Genomic DNA, 25,990 nt, shown 5'->3' on the forward strand with positions numbered 1-25,990 from the left:
AGATACAAGCGGGTCCCAGTATATATTTCCCATAAGCGGATTGTCCCATCTCATCAAACATTCCCGAGAGTATGTCCTTACCGGCTCACGTTGCTGGCTGTGTTCGCCTTGGACATAATAAATCCATAAAGTCCATAAAATGACAACGTAGTATATCTCCATGGTGACTGCTTAATGAACAATCGTATCTAGTCCATTTTCATTCAAACAACGAGTCAAAACAAAAAACTTATTTAGCACTTTTTGACAAACAAACGCAGACAACAACACACCTGCTGCTGGTCGCTACAAGAGCAGCGCCCCCTGTAATAGCATATAGGTCATAAGCTACGGGAAACTCAATTATTTTGTGCAGAGAAAGAGAATAATATCTAAGCAGCCATGGTTGGTGTCCTTCTCTTTGCATGTAAGTACTGAAATTACAAAATCTATCATTAATGATCAATAAATGAAATCTCCACAAATGCTGGTGGTGTTGGTTTAAAAAAAAAGTATAATTTTTTTTAGATATCACAGTGAATCTATTCCTTAAATGTCAAGGTATGGTCCAATAATACACTTAATAAACAACTCAGTAAATGTACTGTTGTATTTATCAGGATGAAAATGTCCCAAACTTCTTACCTTCTCAGGTCAAAGGATTCATCAAGCTAAGATTTGGAGTGAAAATACAGAAGTTCCAGAAGGTGGAAGACTGGAGGTTATTTGCAGCACATTTGGCTTTACAGAAAAGGCAGTTCATTCATATCTGTGTAAAAATGGTAAAGCCATTCTTATGAAAAAAGGGACACCTCGACAAGACACCACCTTTAAAATAGAGAGAATAGAAATGAATGCTTCAGGCAACTACAGCTGTGTGTTTTCAGAAGAGCAGTTGGAAATAACCAAAGTGTCAGGATATGGTCAAAATTACATCTTCATAAATGTGATCGGTAAGATTCACAACACTTTTGCTTATATTTGTGAATATGTTTGATTACTGGGCACAGATAAAATATTGCATTACTTACAAATTGCCTTTTAATAAGAGAGAAATGTTTGATATTGAAAATCTGTGTGTGTGTTTGTGTATGTGTGTGTGCGTGGGGGTGGGGTGGGGTAAACTTACATTTAATCCTAAGTGTTCTCTTTCTCGCCACAGAATCTTTTATTTATGCACAGATACATTTGTTCAAACCTGAGGTGCCAGTGGGAAGTGATGCTGAGTTTAACTGTTCGACGTCCAAACCTTTACACAAAAACCAGTCCAAGAACATGATTTTGGTTTATCTCATAAATAATGGAACACCTGTTGAAGTTAATATTTGGGACACAGAGAAGATGATGACAACATTCACCCTCAGAGATGTCAGGATTGAAGATGCTGGGACATACAGTTGTGTTATATTGTTAAACATACTCCCTTACCATGGAATGAGACTTCATCAAAATATGAAAGTCAATCTTGAGATTACTGGTAAGAATGGGAGGGGACAAACAAAACAAAACAATTTAGTATTATAATTTAATCAGTTCAGTGGAAGTTGTAAAAGTAGTTACTACAGAAATAATGAACTTTAAAAGAATATACTTGAGTGCAAACTGAATGTAATGTTTTCAGGCACTTAACAATGTCAATTGCAATTACATGAAGATGTGTTTATAATTTAAATGCAGCTATTATATTAGATGAAATTTAGAGTTGTTTTTAACCCACCTAATTAAGACTTAAGCGATGTGCAATTTTATAATGTTGTCTACAATATGGTTAAAGTGTGTTGCCTTCTGTACACCTTTACTGAAACGTGTATGTCATTTATTTACATATATTTGCAATTAAACATTTGTAATTAAGTTGTAATTTAGTGCATTTCAAATATAATAACTTTAAATGTAATAGTTAACAACACACATCAAAGTTAGTTTTACATGTTTATTTAAATGTGCATTAGTACAATATTAAACACATCAAAGTAAGTGCGTTGAAACATGACTAAAGATTTTTAAAACAATGATTTAAAATGTACTTTAAAATAAAACAATTCATAAAACATTATTTCGGTGCACACTTTTTAAGTGTTCTTAATTGTAAAAAGTGCTGTCTTGAACTTGAAAAGGTATTATTTTACCTATATTACATATTATATTACCTGAAAATACCTTATACAAGTATATACATTCAATATAAATAATGCATTATAGTTAACTACAGTACTAACCTATAAGAATTAAGTTAACTGTCAAAATAAGATATTTTTGTGTGTTTTTCTTTGACAGCGACATCTAATAGCAGCATTGACAAAGTCATATTTGTCGTAAGGTACTCTAGCATAGTTTTGCTCTTCAGTCTGTTGCTGGGAATCTCGGCACTGATCCGAAAACGAGGTAAAACTTTCTCTAGATCTGCAAACACTGACATTCAATTTTGTTGAATTGTTCTGTTTAAATCCTAAAAATATTTATTTATTTATTTATTTTTTTTGGTATGCCTGGATGCCTTAGAATCAACAATGAAAGGTCAGTTTGAAAAGCTACAAGAAATTAAAGTAAATTAAAAATGTAAAAACATCAGATATTAGATTTAAAACAATTTTAATGCATTCCTAGTCAACAGATCCCCCAAAAATATCAGAGTCAGAGCTCACAGTAACAAAAAATTTTTTCTACGAAGGTATTCATTTAATGGTTCTTGTTTCTTGTTGGATTATTTCTTATGGAAACAGAAGGTTTGGGTATGCTGTCACTATACATAACATCTGAGCTCATGGATTTCTATTAACTCTATTAACTTGTTTATTAACTTTCCTACATTGCAAAGTTTCCTGATCTCATGAGAAAATCTGACAACTTTACAATGTGGTAATATCATATGAATACGTACAATAATAGAAAAAAAAAATGTAAGCATGAAGTTTCATCAATAGGGAATATATAGGTAGATCGAATTAATTCATACAAATTCTATATTTTGCTGGTCCACTCATTCATAAAAGTTTTAGATATTTCTGTACATAAATGTAAGTGCTGGTGTTACATATTTGGGGATGGTTCACCCAAAAATGTTGGCTTACCCTTATGCCATCCCAAACCACTTTCTGTGGAATACAAAAGTTTAAGATTAGAAACTACAGAAAGACTATATATATATATATATATATATATATATATATATATATATATATATATATATATATATATATATATACAGTGGGGCTCGAAAGTTTGGGCACCCTTTGCAGAATCTGTGAAAATGCGAGTAATTTTAAAAAAATAAGAGAGATCATACTAAATGCATGTTATTTTTTATTTAGTACTGTCCTGAGTAAGATATTGTACATAAAGGATATTAACATTTAGTCCACAAGACAAAAAAATTGCTGAAATTATTAAAATAAGTACAATTTAACTTGATTTTCAAATTCCAAAAGTTTTCACCCCCCAGCTCTTAATGCATTTGTTATTTGTTAGTATTTGTTATTTGTAAGCATTTAGGAGTATACTTCAATTCTACAATACAGATAACCTCAAAGTTAAAGAAATGGACTAAAGCCCCTTAAAACTCCAGTTTCTCGACTCACTTCTTCTGTAATTTTATATCTTACATTAACAAATCTATCTTCCAGAAGTTAACAATCCTCACACATCTGGTACTGGTGACACACAACATGTTGTCTGGTAAGCCATAATTTATGTATAAATATGTTTTGTTCTGTTTTATCTTTGTGTTGTTTTCATCTCTTATTTTTCATACTTCTGACTGATTTCACGTCTTTTGTTTTGTCTGTTGCAATTTCAACTTTCATACGAATGATTGATTAGTTTCTCTCTCTTTTTTTCTTATTTATTTACTTTTTCCACACAAATGCTGTAAATCAATGTCCATAATGACTCAGGAGTGCCTCAGAGTTTGCTGATTCCTCTGAAAGTGGTAGGTCTGCACTGAATGAATGAATGAGTTAATGCGGTGTAATTATTAAAGCAAGTATTGTAAAAAACAGTAATATATACACAGAAATTTAGTCATTTTGTGCTGTGCAGTTACAGTGAATAGCCTTGTCTACATAACACAAATGTCTTTTATTTTTACAGATGAAGAGTATAATGACGTGGGAAGCATTACAGTATGATTAAATTATGCTGTTGCAACTTCGTGGTGTTACCTTTGCTTTTGCTATTTTACAACGGTTGCTTTTTGTGGTCTTTTTTAGCCTGTCTTTTTAAGTTTCTGGTTTAATCTGTTTGTAATCTGTTTATTGTCACTATTGTTGGTTTTTGTTTTATGACACGGACCTACTGACTGATTGTTGACTATCCCTTTAGTCACTTTTTTCATGTAAACATTACTGTAAATTATCTTTCAAGACTGGACATTAACTCCCAGCATTCATACAAAAATACAATATACATACTGTTAATGTAACATTACATTATAGAATACAAACTAATGTTGGTTTTATTTTATATATATATATATATATATATATATATATATATATATATATATATATATATATATATATATATATATATATATATATATTATCTGCAGTGTGTTAGTGCTTTCACAAATGTATTGAAGAATATCTCACAATAAAATGCTTGGAATTGAAAGATATTTCACTAGTTACAGATCATATTTCCATGTTTTTTATGCACTTTACAAAATCGACCTTAATCGACGATATTTTAAAGGTTGATTGTACTGTGGAATGTACTAACTGTTAACATTACATAAAGAATACATTAAAGTCAATTTTATGTCATTTAGTATGAATAAGTTAAAATAATAAAATACTAAGTAACTTATAAATAACACTGATGATACACTTTGTTTAATAATTGGGCCTTTTTTTGGTTAAAGCATGGGGACCTGTGATGGTATAGATTTGTTTTTCAGAATCAGTAGATATTTTAGCTCCATGTAGTGTTTTTAGTTATATTTGGCTGTGAAAGTAGAGTAATTCATGTTTTCTTCTGTGAAGTCCATTGACAGACCTGCCAACCTTGGAATTTCTTTTTGAGTACCGTCAGGTGGGCGGGTGAGGGGGTTAGGACCTTATGGGTTTTGGAGTGGGGGTAAACAGTTTACAGTTTTACTTTTAGCAATTTATTACTGTTTACTGTGACTATTAAGTACATTTTTGCTATTTACTTTATGTTATACAAAAAAAAAACTTTAATTAAATTTCAGTACACTTCTGTATAGGGCTTGGCAATATAAGCAAATATTATAACGCTGTATTTTTTGGCTGAAATAAAACACAGAATTTATTTAAATGGCAAGAAAAAAAAAAAAAACCCGCTATGAGTGGTTGAACTCTTCATCTTTTTCTGTTGATTGTTTTGAGTACTGCATGTGGACAGGGGCATCACTAGATTTTTGCATAGTTTAGATTGACAAATCGTACCAGCGTACTTTGAGGGTAAAATGCGTAGCCGGTATGCAAAATGCATACATGTTGGCAGGTCTGCATTGCAAAAAGTATATACATCTTGTTTTGGAGGAAAGAAGTAGCTCTATCTACCCTGGTCTTAAATTGCTGGGGTATATTTTTAGCAATAGCCAAAAATAACCCTAACCTCAAAGTTAAAGAAATGGACTAAAGCCCCTTAAAACTCCAGTTTCTCGACTCACTTCTTCTGTAATTTTATATCTTACATTAACAAATCTATCTTCCAGAAGTTAACAATCCTCACACATCTGGTACTGGTGACACACAACATGTTGTCTGGTAAGCCATAATTTATGTATAAATATGTTTTGTTCTGTTTTATCTTTGTGTTGTTTTCATCTCTTATTTTTCATACTTCTGACTGATTTCACGTCTTTTGTTTTGTCTGTTGCAATTTCAACTTTCATACGAATGATTGATTAGTTTCTCTCTCTTTTTTTCTTATTTATTTACTTTTTCCACACAAATGCTGTAAATCAATGTCCATAATGACTCAGGAGTGCCTCAGAGTTTGCTGATTCCTCTGAAAGTGGTAGGTCTGCACTGAATGAATGAATGAGTTAATGCGGTGTAATTATTAAAGCAAGTATTGTAAAAAACAGTAATATATACACAGAAATTTAGTCATTTTGTGCTGTGCAGTTACAGTGAATAGCCTTGTCTACATAACACAAATGTCTTTTATTTTTACAGATGAAGAGTATAATGACGTGGGAAGCATTACAGTATGATTAAATTATGCTGTTGCAACTTCGTGGTGTTACCTTTGCTTTTGCTATTTTACAACGGTTGCTTTTTGTGGTCTTTTTTAGCCTGTCTTTTTAAGTTTCTGGTTTAATCTGTTTGTAATCTGTTTATTGTCACTATTGTTGGTTTTTGTTTTATGACACGGACCTACTGACTGATTGTTGACTATCCCTTTAGTCACTTTTTTCATGTAAACATTACTGTAAATTATCTTTCAAGACTGGACATTAACTCCCAGCATTCATACAAAAATACAATATACATACTGTTAATGTAACATTACATTATAGAATACAAACTAATGTTGGTTTTATTTTATATATATATATATATATATATATATATATATATATATATATATATATATATATATATATATATATATATATATATTATCTGCAGTGTGTTAGTGCTTTCACAAATGTATTGAAGAATATCTCACAATAAAATGCTTGGAATTGAAAGATATTTCACTAGTTACAGATCATATTTCCATGTTTTTTATGCACTTTACAAAATCGACCTTAATCGACGATATTTTAAAGGTTGATTGTACTGTGGAATGTACTAACTGTTAACATTACATAAAGAATACATTAAAGTCAATTTTATGTCATTTAGTATGAATAAGTTAAAATAATAAAATACTAAGTAACTTATAAATAACACTGATGATACACTTTGTTTAATAATTGGGCCTTTTTTTGGTTAAAGCATGGGGACCTGTGATGGTATAGATTTGTTTTTCAGAATCAGTAGATATTTTAGCTCCATGTAGTGTTTTTAGTTATATTTGGCTGTGAAAGTAGAGTAATTCATGTTTTCTTCTGTGAAGTCCATTGACAGACCTGCCAACCTTGGAATTTCTTTTTGAGTACCGTCAGGTGGGCGGGTGAGGGGGTTAGGACCTTATGGGTTTTGGAGTGGGGGTAAACAGTTTACAGTTTTACTTTTAGCAATTTATTACTGTTTACTGTGACTATTAAGTACATTTTTGCTATTTACTTTATGTTATACAAAAAAAAAACTTTAATTAAATTTCAGTACACTTCTGTATAGGGCTTGGCAATATAAGCAAATATTATAACGCTGTATTTTTTGGCTGAAATAAAACACAGAATTTATTTAAATGGCAAGAAAAAAAAAAAAAACCCGCTATGAGTGGTTGAACTCTTCATCTTTTTCTGTTGATTGTTTTGAGTACTGCATGTGGACAGGGGCATCACTAGATTTTTGCATAGTTTAGATTGACAAATCGTACCAGCGTACTTTGAGGGTAAAATGCGTAGCCGGTATGCAAAATGCATACATGTTGGCAGGTCTGCATTGCAAAAAGTATATACATCTTGTTTTGGAGGAAAGAAGTAGCTCTATCTACCCTGGTCTTAAATTGCTGGGGTATATTTTTAGCAATAGCCAAAAATACACTGCATGGGTCAAAATGATTGATTTTTCTTTTATGCCAAAATTCAGTATTGTATTAAGCAAAGATCATGTTCCATTAAGATATTTAGCAAATTTCCTACCGTAAATATATCAAAACTTATTTTTTTTGATTGGTAATATGCATTGCTGAGAATTCATTTGGACAACTTTAAAGGTGATTTTCTCAGTATTTTATTTTATTTTTTGCACCCTCAGATTCCAGATTTTCAAATAGTTGTATCTCGGCCAGATATTGTCTGATCCTTGTAAACCATACATCAATTGAAAGTTTTATTTGAAATAAATTTATTCAGCTTTCAGATGATGTCTACATCTCAATTTTGAAAGATTTCCACTTAAGGCTGGTTTAGTGTATACACAAGATAGACTTAGAAAAGAACAAAGGACATCTATAACACAATTACGTAATATTGCAAATTCTGATTTTACTACATAATTGTTCATTTTCAAAAATATTATCTTTAAAAATATCAACAAAAAGTATAATGCACTGTGAAGGAAATCTGCTTATATTGTACAAATATTCAACTCATACGCGAAATTCAATTGATACTATCTTTTATATAATACTAACACTAAAATGTCTGTGTATGTCTATTTTTACTGCATAAAAGAATCAATATTTTTGCAGTGCTTGTAAACAAACTTTCAGAGATATATCAACTGAGCAGAATGCAACGTCTTTAACTGCAGGAAACTACTTTATGTACAACTGCTTCTGTCGGTCTTTGAAGAGGCTAATGCAGTTATATTTTAGATAAATTGTTTCACACAAAAAATGATCTGAATTCTAAATTTCACTACTATAGTGTAGATGCACATTTGAGATACATTGGGTTTCTTTTTAGTAGTATTTCAGTGTAAATGCTTAAAACAGATTAAACTTGTCTAAACACATTTGCATAAAAACACCAAACTGAAATTGAAATAAAATTTTGGTGTGTTCACAAATTATTTGTTTTTCTTTGTTTACTTACATTCTTTGTTCACTGTGTGCTTACATAAATGATATATCACAGGGAGATGATGTCTGGGTTTGTTGCAGTAGATAACTCTTAACTTGGAAACATGCAGAAACACAGATCAGAAAAACGCAACCAATGAAACACATAAAATATCCAGAATCAAACTAAACCAAACAGGAAAAATGTATACACAAGGCAAATGAGTGAACTAATGAGATAATTAACAATTTATTAGATGACTGAAATGACTGATAAACCATACTGAAAAGCTAGAGCAAAGGATGCTGATGAAAAGTCCATTATCATGACAGATGACTTTGTCTGTCCGATTACAAAGAAGAACGAGTACAAAGAAGAACCACTTAAGCCATGTGTGTAAAATTACACCTGATGGAAAATTTGCGAAAGGTTTCAGTGGTAGTGGCTTAGGTGTCTATGGGTATGACCTTTATGACACACAGTAACAACTTAATAAGCATGTTACAGAAGGTCAGAAGAGGCTAAATATGAATTGGCTGGTCAAATTGAGAAAAATTAAATCAACAGACAAGCAAACATATTTTGGGCAGTATTACAGGTTTTGAACTAATGGCCAAGTGCATATGCAACACATGTATAACCACACACACACACACACACAATCACACATGCACCTCACATCCTGTATTTAACCACCTTCCTATCATTCATCTCTGCAAATGGCGCTTCACTAAAGGTGAAACTAGAAATAGAGCTAAGTTCTGCATCACACATCTAGTACTGCATTCATATATATCTATACATGTCTACTCATATAATAGCTTTAACCACAGTCAGTTGCACAGTAGTGGAAATTTACACAATGACTTTCTGTAGCTCAAATCCTCTGAACTTCAAACGACAACGAGCAAAATGCACAAATTTGCCTGCTTAGCGGGAGCAGCAACTATCTATAAACTCTGTTCAACCTTTTAATTAGTTTCTATAAAACCTGATTTCTGCATGCATTTTGTGTATACTTTGCTAAAAAGATGTCTTCAGTTCAAAGTGCACAGATGCCATGGGTGCATTCATCAATCTGAGAGGTAAGGGATAGTTCCTATACGATGTGGAGGAAGAGGATGACAAGGAAGAGCAAGACCAAGAACAGTCATTTAAGATGAAATTAGAGCTACTGTGACTGAGACTATGTTTTTGTGCATGAAATGAGAGAGGACCGGACACATAGTTCAACCAAATTCGAGCAGATTCTCTGTGGCTCCCATAATCAGTTAGAAAGTTCAAAAGAATAGTGGAAGAGAATCTTGTGTAGAATTGCAAACTACCATGTCAGGCTGGAAAACATGGTCCATGTTGACATAAATAACATTTTTTTCCCCTGTTGCCTGCCTGCGATGTAGATGAAGTCTTCTGATTCATTTTTTTAAATGTACTGTATGTATGCATATATATACAGTTGTGTTCAAAATTATTCAACCCCCTAGAGACTGCAGTACTTTACAAATACAAGCTTTTCTGAAGATCCAGGATATAATAAAACTTGCATCTATAACAGTTCACTGTCATATTAAAAGTGATATTGTCAATATATAATTTAATATATTTGAGTTATAAGATTTTTTAATAATACTGCTATGTGATAATTATTCAACCCCTATTCAAAATTGCAGTTATTAAATCACTTATTTGCATGGTGGGGAATAAAACAGTCTCAAAACACAATTAAGCCTTTAGAAACTCTATTAAAAACAGAATTAGCTTGAGCTGTTACACATACAGTTAGCCCATGCATGTGTTGAAGTTGAGTAGCAAAAATGTCAACAGAGATCTCACAAAAGCAAAAGAGAAGAAATATTGTATTACTTTAGAAAGGCTAAGGCTATATGATGATTTCCAAGACATTGAAAGTTCCTAGAGACACAGCTTTCAGCCTTATTCCTTAGCTTAAAGTGTGTTTTACCAGAAAACCTTTGAGGGTGTGGAAGAAAAAGCACAATATCATAAAATGTTTAATCAGAGCAACTGATAAAAAACCAGCAATGTATAGTCAAAGACTTGAGAGATGACCCGATGAAAGAAGGAAAACCATTTCAGAGCAGTGTGTAAGAAGAACAATAGACAAGTATGGCCTTCATGTTGAGACATCTTGATAAATACCACCCTTCATCAAGAAGAACAAATTGATAAAATTCATTTGTGTTGACCTGTGGAGCTCTGGAGGAATGTTATATGGAGTGATGTGACCAAACTGGAACTTTTTGGACCCATGGATCAGCAGTATGTCTGCTGCAAAAAAGGCAAAGCTCATAAGCAGAAGAACACCATCTCCATCCTCAAACTTGGAGGTGGATCAGTCCTGTTATGGGGTTTCTTTACTGTAGAAGGAAGTGGAAATCATGACTGTATGAAGGACATCATGGATTCTTTAAAGTGTCAGGCCATTTTAACAAGAATTGTGATGCCTTTGGTGCAGAATCTGAAGTTGAAGATCAATGGACTTTCCTACAGTCCAGTCATCCCAAAGTACACATCCAAATCTACTTCTGTTTGGTTCAGGGATCAGTCATAGAATGTTCTTAAGTGGCCTGTTCAGTCTCCAGGCTTAATTCTCATAACAAATATTTTATTCACAATAGAATATAGATAACATATCAAATGTTGAAAGTGAGACATTTTGAATTATCATGCCAAATATTGGCTCAGTTTGGATTTCATGAGAGCTACACATTCCAAAAAAGTTGGTACAGGTAGCAATAAGAGGCTGGAAAAGTTAAATGTATATATAAGGAACAGCTGGAGGACCAATTTGCAATTTATTAGGTCACTGGCAACATGATTAGGTATAAAAAGAGCCTCTCAGAGTGGCAGTGTTTCTCAGAAGTCAAGATGGGCAGAGGATCACCAATTCCCCCAATGCTGTAACGAAAAATAGTGGAGAAATATCAGAAAGGAGTTTCTCAGAGAAAAATTGCAAAGAGTTTGAAGTTATCATCATCTACAGTGCCTAATATCATCTAGAGATTTAGAGAATCTGGAACAATCTCTCCGCATAAGGGTCAAGGCCAGAAAACCATACTGGATGCCTGTGATCTTTGGGCCCTGCATCACATACAGGAAGGCTACTGTAATGGAAATCACAATATGGGCACAGGAATACTTCCAGAAAACATTGTCTGTGAACACAATCCAAAAACTCTATAGGTCAAAAAAAGCCATATCTAAACATGATCCAGAAGCGCAGGCGTTTTCTCTGCGCCAAGGCTCATTTAAAATGGACTGTGGCAAAGTGGAAAAATTTGTGGAAAGTTATTTTTTGGAAAACTGGGATGCCATGTCATCCGGACTAAAGAGGACAAGGACAACCCAAGTTGTTATCAGCGCTCCGTTCAGAAGCCTGCATCTCTGATGGTATGGGGTTGCATGAGTGCGTCTGGCATGGACAGCTTACACATCTGGAAAGGCACTGTCAATGCTGAAAGGTATGTCCAAGTTCTAGAACAACATATGCTCCCATCCAGACATTGTCTCTTTCAGGTAAGACCTTGCATTTTCCAACAAGACAATGTCAGACCACATGCTGCATCAATTACAATATCAGGGCTGCATAGAAGAAGGAGTGGCCAGCCTGCAGTCCAGATCTTTCACCCATAGAAAACATTTGGTGCATCATAAAGAGGAAGATGCGACAAAGAAGACCTAAGACAGTTGGGCAACTAGAAGCCTGTATTAAACAAGAATGGGACAACATTCCTATTCCTAAACTTGAGCAACCTGTCTCCTCAGTCCCCAGACGTTTGCAGACTGTTATAAAAAGAAGAGGGGATGCCACACAGTGGTATACATGGCCTTGTCCAAATTTTTTTTGATGCCATGAAATTTAAAATCAACTTATTTTTTCCCTTAAATTTATACATTTTCTCAGTTTAAACATCTGATATGTCATCTATGTTGTATTCTGAATAAAATATTGAAATTTGAAACTTCCACATCATTGCATTCACAATGTGTAGTGTCCCAACTTTTTTGGAATCGGGTTACAATGATATGATATCATATTTGATATGCAAAATTCTAAGGCCTCTAAATGAACAACATAATCAAAACTTTGCTTAAACTTGTGGTATTCAGTCTGCTACATTTTGTCTTATTGGTACAGCAGATATTTTTCTATCAAATAAAAACCCTTTTAGTATAGTAGTAAAAATGTCCACATTCAGGTCGTGGTACACGTATGCTTTTGCTGTGATATCTTTAATGATTTTTACAAATCAAACATAAAGGCTTTTAATATTGTAAGTAATATTTCAAGATTTTTCTGAGATTAATATTTCATATGTCAGGCTTTAATGCATTTTTAATTTAAGTATATACTATATGTGGATATAGATGTGGACATTTTACAGCCTGAGTGACGCTGATTGAAAAGCTATATTTTATTTTGATTAAAGAATCATATTTACAATATGACCAGGAAGAATTTAAGATGACAAATGTAAATAGGGTCAGTTTTCATGTTGACTTTAATACTGTATTTATAGTCCAAGCAATAACTGTCGATTTTACACATTATGTTATAAAATATATCTGCTCAGTCTCTTCATCAACCAAAGCATCATTAGCCTAAAAACATCTGAAGACCTCTTTTAGACTCTCATTAACATGTGTGCATATTTTGAGCAGGAGGTAGACTTTACAAGATAATGGAGGACCCATGGCTGTGACTGGCTTTTTTTTTTCTTTTTTTCTGTGCAGGAAAATGCACAGGGGTGGGCTTGCCTTTCTGGAGGAGGAGGAGCAGGAGACCATGACAGTGTGTGTGTGTGTGAGGGAGAGAAAGAGAAACACACACAAGCTGGTTGGCATGGACACAAGACATGCAAATGGAAAAAAATCTAAAGATTCTGTTTTCTTTCAGTCTATAATCAGGTAAGGTAAAGAAAATGATGAAGTAAAAAATTGTGATAAATAGAAAGGGATCCACTGGTAGTTTGCAGACTGATGAATGTGTGTAATCTTATAAGAGAGGAGGATAGATACATGCTTTGTGTGCTTGTGTAAAGGTCAGTTCACATGCATGAGGCAGGACATGGTGAAATTCCTATAGATTACATATAGCATGGCATGTGTATGCACATATATTTATGGTCATCTGCAAATACATGAAAGATGTAAAAGATGCAACATGCAGGTCTTCACATGCTTAATTGCTAGCATGCTTGTGAGTCTTTATTATGCACAAATACAATCTGAGCAGTTGTTAAAGTGCATGCATGTTTATGGCTGCTTCCAATTCTTTTCAGTAGCTTTGCTGCTCCTGGTACCAGGATGAAAGCTCAAAGTGCTGTCAGATCTCTCCTCCCGCTAGTTTGCTGTGCTGTCCTCTGCTCCTCTATAGGTGAGTACCTCTGACCTTGGCTCAATGCCTAATCTAACATATGTGCCTGAAATCTCATAAAACCTGTTAAGCACATGCCCATGTCAATTAAAAGAAAGTAAGATAACACTTTGTATAAGGCCCGCATTTATAATACATTATAAGGGTATTTTTTAAAAAAAACGTACAAAATGTTGTATCATCTCATGAATATTCATAAGAACAGTTTTAATATATTATAATATTTACTTATTTGTGATTCTAGCTTTTAAGAGCATGATGATTTATAATACAATGAACATTTTGCATCCACTTTTACAATTTATTATATTTCTCATAGTTATCTCATAGTTATAATGTATTATAAGTCTCATATCTGTAATGACGCGGAGGGGGCGTTAGAATCCATGTGCAGTTTAATTCATCTACAGCGATATCATTGACTTGATTGCAAATAAAAACAGACACTATTTCAACTGAACAGAGATGACATAACTGAATTCAATGATGAACTGCCTTTAACTATCATTTTGCATTATTGAGACACTGTTTTCCAAATGAATGTTGTTCAGTGCTTTGACGCAATGTATTTTGTTTAAAGCACTATATAAATAAAGGTGATTGATTGTAGGGATGCACCGAAATGAAAATTCTTGGCCGAAACCGAAAACCGAAAAAGAGAAAACCAAGGCCGAAAACCGAAACCGAAACACCGAAATAAATTATCCCAATTATTAGTACCATTGCATTTATTGCTATGACCGTGTACTAACTTTACTAAAATTAAGACATTGCAATTGCATAAATTAATATTAAAGTTTCAAAGATAATTACAATTACATAACTTATAAAAAAAAAAACATAAAAATACATAATTACAAATGATGTAAATATTTATTAAGCACATTGCAACAATGCACAGTATAAAATAAAATTCAAACTAAAAATTTATCCCACTCATGTGTATATTTAATAATAATGTACAGGCCTACTGGCCTGCAGAAAGGTTTTAAAATGAACAGTTCTCTCATAAAAACAAAGTGCATTTAGGTGAAGTGCATTTGAAATTTTTCTATGTAGGACTAGAAAGTGCATCACTTCTCCATTTGGCAAGACTGTTATCACTTCTGGGGATGGGGACTTCAGACAGATAACCATCTAGCTGTTGAGCAGTGGAGCTTGTCATCTGCCTGACATTTGAGAAATATTTGAGAGAGTGTATTTAAATAGGGCCAGGGCATAAATAAACATTTTTATCAAATTAAAGCAGAAATCTAGCATAAATATGGCTACAATCTGATATTATGTATGTATATATGTTTGTGTGTGTGTATAAGAACAAAATAGCCAACGTATTATTATTATTTGAGGCACTTTCTTGTGGAATTCCACTGAACATATCAGACAACGATGGTGCATGCCCCTCATCTGGTGCAGAGACCAGTCTTTTTTCTGCGCTCTGATCTGTCTCCTGCACTTGGCGCTTCTCCGTCTCCACGCGTGTTTTTGCATGCTGCGCGGCCTGGATCATTTCTCGTGCGCGCTGCCTTATTTCCGCATACAAGTAATGGTCATTATAACGCGGATCAAGCACATTCGCGATGAAGTGCAGAGGATCCGAAAAGATCTCAGTGAGACGTGTGCTAACAGACTCTATAAGACTGTACTTTTCTTTGTTTTCACTTCGTGGTCCGTCTTAATCTCTTTGTTAGGAGACGCTTTAGTGCTGCGAATAAAGGAGTAAGAAGAGAGAGAATGTTCTCACTGGTGTTAAGTGAATGTCGCGTGGAGCTCGTGGTCTGCGCTATGCAGGTGCACGTGCAGGTCGCGGTTTCTGTTTGCGTCATCACAACATTTCGGCCGTGTTGTTTCGGTGATAAAAGTCTATCGGCCGAAAACCGAAAAGGCCATTTTCGGCCGAAAATTTTCGGTGGCCGAAATTTCGGTGCATCCCTAATTGATTGATTGATTGAATAACTTCCACAGCTGACAAATCCAAACAGTAGGCAGAGAATCATACACAGATAGGCAGTCCAATCCAAACAACAAGACAATGGGCAAATCCAAAGACAGAGACAGGGAAACCAGGCAACGATCATACACAAGAAGGCAAACTATGGCAATGGGAAAAACGCTCCGTAAGGCAGACAGGCTGGCAATACTTTGCAACGTGATAGTGGTGGCAGCCATGCTTATACATAGCACAAACAGGAAGTACATGTGAAGCAGAGGGAGTGGAACACAGTCAGTACTCGGGAGAGGGCTCCCTCTGCTGGCGTGGCGTTACAGACCCCCCCCCCTCTACGAGCGCCTCCTGGCGCTCTACGAGGACGTCCCCGTGGTCGCGGTTCTGGACGATCGGGTCTGGCTCTATGAAATTCCTGAATTAATGAGGGATCCAGTATGTCGTGGGCGGTTACCCAAGATCTCTCCTCTGGACCGTATCCCTCCCAGTCCACCAAGTATTGAAGCTGACCCCCTCTTCATCTGGAGTCCAACAACTCCTTTAACGCATAAGCCGGAGTTCCATCAATGTCCAGCGGTGGAGGTGGCTCCCGGTTCTCGACGTTGGGGTCAGTATTCGGGTGGAACAGTTTCAGGAGGGAAACATGGAAGGAGGGAGAGATACGGTAGTTAACAGGCAGCTCCAGTTCATAAGTAACCACATTTATCGGTCTCAGGATCTTAAATGGGCCTACGTACCGTGGGCTGAGTTTCTTGCTGGGCAACCGCAACTTGAGGTCCCGAGTGGAGAGCCAGACCCTTTGTCCCGGTTGATAGTGAATTTCCTGATTCCTGATAGCCCTTTGTAGACGCACATGAGCACTGTCCCATACCCTCTCGCTCAGACGAATCCAATCGTCAACTGCAGGTACCAGCGACGGTTCTCCAGACCACGGGAACATGGGGGGTTGGTATCCTAGCACACACTGGAACGGAGTAAGGCCTGTAAGGAATGTCTTAAAGATTTTTAAGCGTACTCTGCCCAGGGAAGGAACTCTGACCATCGATGCTGCTCACGTCCGCAGTAGGATCTAAGGTATCTGCCGATCTCCTGATTCAATCTCTCCACTTGTCCATTCGATTGAGGGTGGTAACCTGAAGTTAAACTGACATTGATATCGAGCTGTTTACAAAAAGCTCTCCATACCTGGGACGTGAATTGTTGTTCCACGGTCTGAGACAATATCCTCGGGGATACCGTAAATCCTGAAGACATAAAGCTTGAGCTGTATCCATGGCTGTGGGAAGACCTTTCAGCGGTACGAGTCTGCATGCCTTTGAGAAGCGGTCAATGGTTACTAGGATAGTGGTGAAACCTTCAGATGGGGGGAGATCGGTGACAAAGTCAACAGATAGGTGTGACCATGGTCTCTGTGGTATCGGTAAGGGTTGCAGCAAACCTGATGGGAGTTCTTTGGGGGTTTTTGATTGTGCACACACAGGACAAGACTTGACAAAATTTGCTATATCCTTGACCATACCAGGCCACCAGAAAGAGTTCTGCGTGAGGTGTAGTGTGCGAGAGATACCTGGATGCCCGGAACATAGTGAAGAATGGACCCACTGTAAAACTCTTGGTCAAATCCTGGATGGAACATAGTGTCGACTGGCAGGACAGCCCTGAGGTGTGGGTTCGTTACGTTGCTCCCTTTGAATCTCCTCCATTATGTCCCTCGTGATTGGTGCTATGATGATGGACGATGGTAGGATAGATTCGGGTTGATTATCGCTCAATGGGTGGTCACGCCTTCTGGACAGGGCATCAGCCTTACCATTCTTACTGCCAGGTAGGTGCCGTGGAAAAGCTGTTCTTGAGGTTAGTGAATGCCCGTGTAGCTTGATCAGTCCATTTTAACTTGGATGGCTTCCCCTTCAATAATGATGTCATAGGTGCGGCTGTGATACTGTAATTCCTTATGAAACGTCAGTAGAAATTTGCGAATCATAGAAAGCATTGCAGTTCCTTCACGGTGGTGGGTTGTAGCCATTCAGTGACTGCCTTAATCTTTGACTGATCCACTTCCACACCCTGATGGTTGACATTATAAGCTAGGAATGAGGTTCTTGACACAGAATTCACATTTCTCTGCCTTGACATAGAGCTGATTCTCTAATAATCTGGTAAGTACCGTTCTGACATGATCCTTGTGTTCCTCTTCAGTCTTAGAGTAGATCAGAATATCATCGATGTAGACGATAACAAATTTATTTAAGAGGTCCCTGAAAATTTCATTCATGATTGACTGGAATACTGCAGGTGCATTTGCTAGCCCATAAGGCATAACTTGGTACTCATAGTGCCCCCTAGTGATCAGGAATGCCGTCTTCCATTCATCACCCTCTCTGATTCTGATGAGATTATATGCACTTCTCAAATCCAATTTTGGCCTCCCTGAGTTGTTCAAGTGCTGCAGGAACAAGTGGCAGTGGATATCGGAACTTGACAGTAATATTGTTCAAAACCTCTATAGTCGATGCAGGGGCGTAGACCTCCATCCTTTTTCTCCACGAAGAAGAATCCTGCTGCAGCTGGGGACGTAGATGGACGGATGAATCCAGAACTGAGAGCTTCCTCAACATATGCGTCCATAGCCTGACTCTCCGGAAGTGACAGTGGATAGATCTTACTCTTGGGTGGCATGGCGTTAGGTAGTAGTTCTATGGCACAATCCCAATGACGATGAGGTGGTAGTTGAGTGGCCTTGGATTTACTGAAGACTTCCCTAAGATCCTGATAAGAGGATGGAATGGTTACAGGCTTACTTTCTGGACTCTCGACGCTGGTGGTGAGACAAGGTTTAGACAGGACATTATTCAGACAGGTAGAGAAACAGAATTGTGACCAACATTTTATCTCTCCACTCTGCCAGGAAATGGTTGGGTCATGGACAGATAACCAGGGGTATCCAAGTATGATTTCATGGCATTGTGAATTGATGACATAGAAAGTAATGGTTTCCTGGTGAAATAGGCCTATCTGCATCTTTACAGGTTGTGTTTGTTGAGTGATGCCGCTTCCAATTGGTTTATTATTAACAGCTTTTACTTCAATAGGTGGGTCACATGGTAGAACGGGGATATGGTATGTATCAGCAAGATCCCGATGAATGAGGTTTAATGCCGAGCCGGAGTCAATCAGTGCAGTGAATTCAAACAAATCATTCTCAGTAGATATCTTAACCATGGTAGTGAGATTCTTTACATTGTGCTTGGAAACACTCACCCGGCTGTTTTCATTGTAGTCCTTTCGGGCCTTGAGCGGACACATTGCGTTGCGATGGGCCGGACTACCGCAGTAGAAACACAATCTCTGAGTGACCCTTCTTGATCTTTCTTCAGATGACAGTCTGGTAACTCCTAGTTGCATAGGCTCAGAATTGGCATGATCACCGACATGGCATGTTTCAGACATCAGTGTTGTTATAGGGGCAGGCATGACATTCGTAAACTTGGCTTGAGGGCGATGGTTACGGATGAGATTATCGATCCTGATAGCCAACGTAATATAATCAGAAAAGGAACAGTCCACACCTTTACAAGCGAGCTCTGCCTGTAACTCCAGGTTTAAACTGCGACGAAACATGACCTTAAGTGCAACATCGTTCCATCCACTCTGAGCAGCAATTGTTCTGAATGCGATGGCATGGTCGGGGGCCGATTTGCGGCCTTGAGTGAGTTGAATTAGTTGAGTGGAAACATCCTTGCCCCCTGCAGGGTATTCAAACACATCCCTGAGTTGTTTGATGAAATACGGGAAAACTGTTTGTAACATACGGTCGGTTTCTCAAACTGCTGCGGCCCACTCGATCGCTTTGCCCGTTAGCAAGGACATGAGGAACGCACACTTCTTCTCATCAGAGTCATAGCTTTCCTCCTGATACATAAAAAAGATCTCAAATTGCCGAATTAAACCTTTACATTGTTCCGCGGAACCGTTGAATTTATCAGGCAGAGCAAAATGTACCTTTGCGGGCTTGGGTGGTGGTAGCGATCGCATGTACTGCGTGAGATAGTCGTTAGCCACTTGAGCCTTAGCCAGTTGGTCGCGGTACTCCATGAGAACGTTGTCCTGATAAGTCAACGCGGCCTGTAGATCTGTTACCTCTGCTGTATTCTTCGGTGGCAAAGTATTATGTAATGACGCGGAGGCGGCGTTAGAATCCATGTGCAGTTTAATAACTTCCACAGATGACAAATTCAAACAGTAGGCAGAGATTCGTAATCGTAGGAGGCAGAGAATCATACACAGATAGGCAGTCCAATCCAAACAACAAGACAGTAGGCAAATCCAAAGACAGAGACAGGGAAACCAGGCAAAGATCATACACAAGAAGGCAAACTATGGCAATGGGAAAAACGCTCCGTAAGGCAGACAGGCTGGCAATACTTCGCAACGTGATAGTGGTGGCGGCCATGCTTATATATAGCACAAACAGGAAGTACATGTGAAGCAGAGGGAGCGGAACACAGTCAGTACTCGGGAGAGGGCTCCCTCTGCTTGCGTGGCGTTACAATATCTTGCGATTTTTCTGATGCTAGTTTACTTAAAATGGTCAAAGACCACTTAAAAGTAGTAGTAGTAGTAGTAGTAGTAGTAGTAATAATAATAAAATTCTCTCTCAAACAGCCATAGGATCAGATATCAGATCAGATGAATGTGTAATATGACACACTTGTTTTAACTATTTTTATTGTGCTATCAGTTTGATTATTTTGATGGTGCCCTTTAGACATTATAAGTATGTCTGATACTGTAAATATATGCTAAAACTTTATTTTGATGGTCAACCAACAGATAAACTGACTATAAGTGTCTTTGCAAGTACATCAGTTTATTCTACCATACTAGATTCTACCATTTTTGAGCATACTGATACTCTAATTAGAGTTAGTTGGCATGTAGTTGCAAAATAGCTTATAGTCGACTGATTAAGGGGGTTTATCAAAATAGAATTTAACCATTTAAAATATTGCATTTTTTCAGTTGTTGGAGTATTAAGCACACAATAATTAATTGACATAAGACCCAAAGGAAACACATAAATAACACTTAACATCTAACCACTCACAAACTGTAGTAAAATACTGTGCAGAACAGTGTCAAGATATGATACAGTCCTTTATACTGTAAATGAAGTAGTTTTAGTATGGTAAACTTATAACCACAAATACGTAGGTATTATGCTGCATTATAATTGCTGTTATGATTATTCATAAGTTGATATAACATATTATTAGGTTATTTATAATGCATTGAGTATTTATTAAAATTCCTTATCAATAGCCTTATAATGTATTATAAATACAGGCTTCATAGAAAGTGTTACAGAAAGGGATTATAATTTTATATATAGATAATTTATATAATTATTTTAGGACTTTTAAAAAAAATACCTGCAATGGAAGCCAATGATCACTTAAATTGTTTGGTTACCACCATTCTTCAAAATATACATACAATATTTTATTTTTCATTTTTCCTCAGTGGTGGGGATTTTTCAGTCTAATAAAGACAGTATATTTTTAATATTTATATAATGACATATTTTTTTTTATGACTGAAAGCCAGTATAATTCTGACATCTCTATGAAATATTTCAGTGAACGTGGTTTCACCAAGTACAACATTCCAATCAACCAATCAGAATTGAGGGATAACTGTTTTAGGCTTATAATCAGGGTTAGTTAATTAACTATCATTTCACACTGATTTTAGGAATAAATTATAGGTAGGGTTAGGTTTTGGGTAGGGGTGCTCCGATCACGATCGGCCGATCGTTATGCGCATCTCGTCAGTAAAGCGGTTCTCTAATCAGCGGTTAATTCCATCAGGTGCCGGATTTCACATAGAGCAGCTGTTACTACACAGAGCCATTGTTAATAGAGAAGATGCGCAAATCCACTTCATTTTCAGCGTTTTTTGGTGCATCTTCTCTATTAACAACGGCTCTGTGTAGTAACAGCTGCTCTATGTGAAACCACGCACCTGATGCAATTAACCGCTGATTAGATAACCGTCTTTACTGACGAGATGCGCATTAACGATGATCGGAGCACCCCTAGTTTTGGGGTAGGGATTGGGTTAAGTCTATATTTTTGGACAGTAATGTTGATCCAGGAACATAGCTTACTTGGCAATATCACGGCGACTGAAATAGTCCCCCCCCCCAACATTAATATTTAACCATTGATAAGCCATTCAACATTACAAAGCTATCAATTTTAACTTGTATTATACTACTTACAATAACTTCTATTTTAAGTGAACTTAAAACAATCTTCACATACCTGTTATAATGTCATATGTATATGTGCCCTTCAGTAAGTAGGAAATATACAGAAATTGAAAATAGTTATCAAACAATAAATTCTAAATCAAATATAGGTGAATACTTAAAGCTACCATTGATTACCAGACATCACACCAGCTGGTTATTATGTTTTTTTTTTGTCTGCTGTCCCTTTAAGAGCTGCCGATGCTCAGCATGATGCAGATCTGACACACGTCTTTAAAGGGATAGTTCACCCAAAAAAATCAAAATAATGTCATTAATAACTCACCCTCATGTAGTTCCAAACCTGTGAGACCTCCATTTATCTTCGGGACACAGTTTAAGATATTTTAGATTTAGTCCGAGAGCTTTCTGTCCCTCCATTGAAAATGTGTGTACGGTATACTGTCCATATCCAGAAAGGTAAAAAAAAAAAAGATTTTCAAAGTAGTCCATGTGACATCAGAGGGTCAGTTCGAATTTTTTGAAGCATTCGTCCAAAAAACAAAAACAAAACAAAGAATTATACAGTAGATTATTTTTAGATGCAGTTTAGGTTTGTGTGCATTGAAAAAAATGCATACAGTACATACACATATTTATTGCATACAAGACAGACATAGGTCTGTAGTGTATGAAAATGGAATACTATTGTTAGTTTAGCAACATTCTTACACCAGTCTCCTTTGAAATCATTTGTGCTTATATCAATTGTGGAGTCGACTGCATATATAAAGCATTCTAAATTAGTCCCTTCTGAAGTTACATTTCAGTTAGGATGCTTTCATCAGATGCAACAGCATGTAGGTAGCAGACAACGAACTGGGTTTGGGAACAGAGCTATAGTGTATGACATTTCACATTAAAGAAAATCCCTCCCACCAGTAATGGTAACACAACAAATTATCTAAACCAATTTAACACTCAGAGATTCATAAATCTACATTCATAATTCTGCCTGCCCCCACAGAAATGAACACGTGTTAAGCTAATCATGGTGCGTTTCCCTTAGTGACTGTAGAGACTCTGAGAGGAAAATGTGATCACACAGGATGTTAGCATGATAGCAACAGCTGCTGGAGATCCAATAACAGTGCCAAATGAGCTTTATTAGAGTTGATCGAGTATATCTGCACATTACAAACAGAAGTTATTTTTTTTTACTTTTAAATGCTCAAGCTCTGATATTCAGATATTCCATTATTCCAGTAAGAATTAATTGTGTTGTTTTGAATTTGTCAATGACAAAATTCTAATCTAATTATCACTATAAATATATAGCACTTATACAATACAGATAGTTTCAAAGCAGCTTCACAGTAATAAACAAGAAATTAAAAGAATCCATAATGCAAACTTCTTCAAAATGTCAGACAAATTCAAATTCTGCTGTAAAACAGTTGTAAATAGACAACAGTTAGTGTCAGTTCCATTCAATAACTGTGTGAAGTTAATCAATTATGAATCAGTTTAAATTCAGCTATAAGAAGCTCTATAGAATGCAATAGTGTTTTTACTGATGTCAAGTCAGTTCAATGTTGATTCAGTTCACTTCAATAACTGTGTCGATGTGGCAAAACTACGGTGGCCGAGACAGCTCAACACGCTGCAACTTAAGAAAACACATGCAAATTGAAAAAACATCAGCAAAAGAAGAAAACATCTTCATCAGTTTGACAACACAAGTGTTGTAAATCATCACAAACACATGCATATAACGAAACGCGCTGCAAATCCTTCACAACACATGCATATGACGAAACGTGCTGCAAATCATCACAACACATGCATAAAGGAAACGCGCTGCAAATCATCACAACACATGCATAAACGAAACGCGCTGCAAATCATCACAACACATGCATAAACGAAACGCGCTGCAAATCCTTCACAACACATGCATTAACGAAATGCGCTGAAAATCCTCACAACACATGCAATTAACAAACGCGCTGCAAATAGCACTGACCACAATGGAAATGTTTCAAGGTGACCTCAAAAAGTGTCATACCCGACTTGGATTTGTTTATCGTGCAGTGGCTACTGGTCAGTGGAGTTGTTGGTGAACTGAAAGGTGAGTTTTTTTTTCTTTTTTTCATGGTGTTTTTCAACTCCATGATTCCTTTATCTTTTTGATATTATTAGACTAAATTGTCAGGATCCTGCCCTGACAGTCCTGTCCATCTTGTCTCTGTTTCATGTTTATTTGTTTGTCTTGTGTCTAAGCACATGGTTCTGTCTTTGTTCGTGTCTGCCACGTGCTTCTCTTGTCCCACCTCCTTGTTACCCCTGGTCACGCCCCCTTGTTTAGCCATTGTCTGCTTGATTTTTTTCACCTGATCCTCATGTGTACTGTTCTATATATTGGGTTCTCTTTCCTTGTGTCTCTGCTGGTTCGTTTTTGGTGTTTACTTGTCTCTTGGCCCAGAGTTTATCCCTTTGAGCTTGATCATTATTTTTGATCTCTTTTCTAGTTATTTATATCCTTTTTGGTCTTTAGTTTTGTCTAGTTTAAAAGGAAAGAAATATTTTTGTGTATTCTAATCTAGTTTTGTTTCTCATTTGATTTAGATTTTCATCTATTCATGTATAAGTGGATTTTGTTTTTGTTCATACTCTTGGATCATATCTTTGGATAGCTTTTGGTTTTCTTTTACTTTGTTCTAATTTTGTTTTCAAAGGTCCGTGTCATTTTGAGTCTTGCTTGTTTTTGTGTATTGTCCTGTCTTGCCCACACTCCGGTTTCCTGGCCACTGAACCCCACTGCCTGGAAGCAGCTCACCTCTCTCACGTGTCAAGTCTCTGGTCTCGTGAGTCTCTACCTGGCGACTAGACTGGTGACGTTTGAGTTTCACTTGAAGCTACGGGTTTCCTGTGTCTACCTTGCCCTTCCTCTGGAGCTGCCTACTCTGTGCTTGGGCCCGTGGTCATCTTGGACCGTCTCAGTGGTCATCCCTCCTGCCTGTATTGTCTACCCTGCCCATCTGTTTGAACCGTTTCACTGCAATTTCCCCCAGCTGTTCCAGTCTACATTTTGTTAAAGGGGGGGTGAAATTCTATTTCATGCATACTGAGTTTTTTACACTGTTAAAGAGTTGGATTCCCATGCTAAACATGGACAAAGTTTCAAAAATCAAGTTGTACGTTTGTTTTTCAACACCATTTCTTTATCTTTTTTTTTTATGTTATTAGCCTAAATTGTCAGGATCCTGCCGTGACAGTCCTGTCCATCTCGTCTCTGTTCCATGTTTCTTTGGAAATAAGGAAATTCTGCTCCATCTAACGTCACACAGAGCCATACTTTGGGAAAAAAACCGGTTTGTCACAAGTTTTGGAAAGTTTTTTTTTTTTGAGTATGGCTCTGTGTGACGTTAGCTGGAGCGGAATTTCCTTATATGGGTCCTAAGGGCACTTCTGCCGGAAGAGCGCGCGCTCCCGTAGAGCAGAGCACTGAGAGCACAGACATTCACTGATCAGAGCGAGAGCGTCACGAAATGTCACAAAAGAAGTGTTTTTGGTTGCCAGGGCAAGACAACCCTGCACCGATTACCAAAAAAAAAAACGTATTAAGAGACCACTGGATGGAGTTTATTTGAAGTGTTTTTGTTTGTTCCCTGCATTTCGAAGATGGGATACTGGTGGGATACTGATGTGAGTGGCTCTTCTCGTTCCCGCCTACTTCAACGCAGAATTATGATGTTTGTAGCGTATCAATGACGTACGGGTCGGATATACATGTGGCCTGGCCGTTCAGACGGAGGTCGCACTTCA

General features: G+C 36.7%; 1 protein-coding gene and 1 long non-coding RNA gene across 3 annotated transcripts in view; both read left to right on the forward strand.

Annotated features, from left to right (window-relative positions):
• The first annotated feature begins 309 nt into the window (after positions 1-309).
• Positions 310-4,394, forward strand: LOC113061854 (uncharacterized). Its single transcript, XM_026231327.1, has 9 exons — positions 310-406; positions 508-540; positions 633-932; positions 1,142-1,456; positions 2,257-2,364; positions 2,482-2,496; positions 3,603-3,654; positions 3,873-3,907; positions 4,069-4,394. Exons 1-9 carry the CDS (start codon positions 382-384, stop codon positions 4,104-4,106), a joined length of 921 nt encoding a protein of 306 aa, XP_026087112.1. The 5' UTR covers positions 310-381; the 3' UTR covers positions 4,107-4,394.
• Positions 4,395-5,624: 1,230 nt separating this feature from the next.
• Positions 5,625-25,990, forward strand: part of LOC113061856 (uncharacterized) — a 32,392-nt gene continuing 12,026 nt past the window's right edge. Inside the window, exons 1-3 of one of the 2 annotated variants that reach the window (XR_003278450.1) lie at positions 5,625-5,711; positions 5,930-5,964; positions 6,126-6,451. This is a non-coding gene — a long non-coding RNA (uncharacterized LOC113061856). Of the gene's footprint in view, positions 5,712-5,929; positions 5,965-6,125; positions 6,452-25,990 lie in introns of those variants that run through there. The other variant, XR_003278449.1, reaches the window with a different exon arrangement.

Source organism: Carassius auratus, chromosome 43 (assembly GCF_003368295.1).
Source record: "Carassius auratus strain Wakin chromosome 43, ASM336829v1, whole genome shotgun sequence".
Lineage (NCBI taxonomy): Eukaryota > Metazoa > Chordata > Actinopteri > Cypriniformes > Cyprinidae > Carassius > Carassius auratus.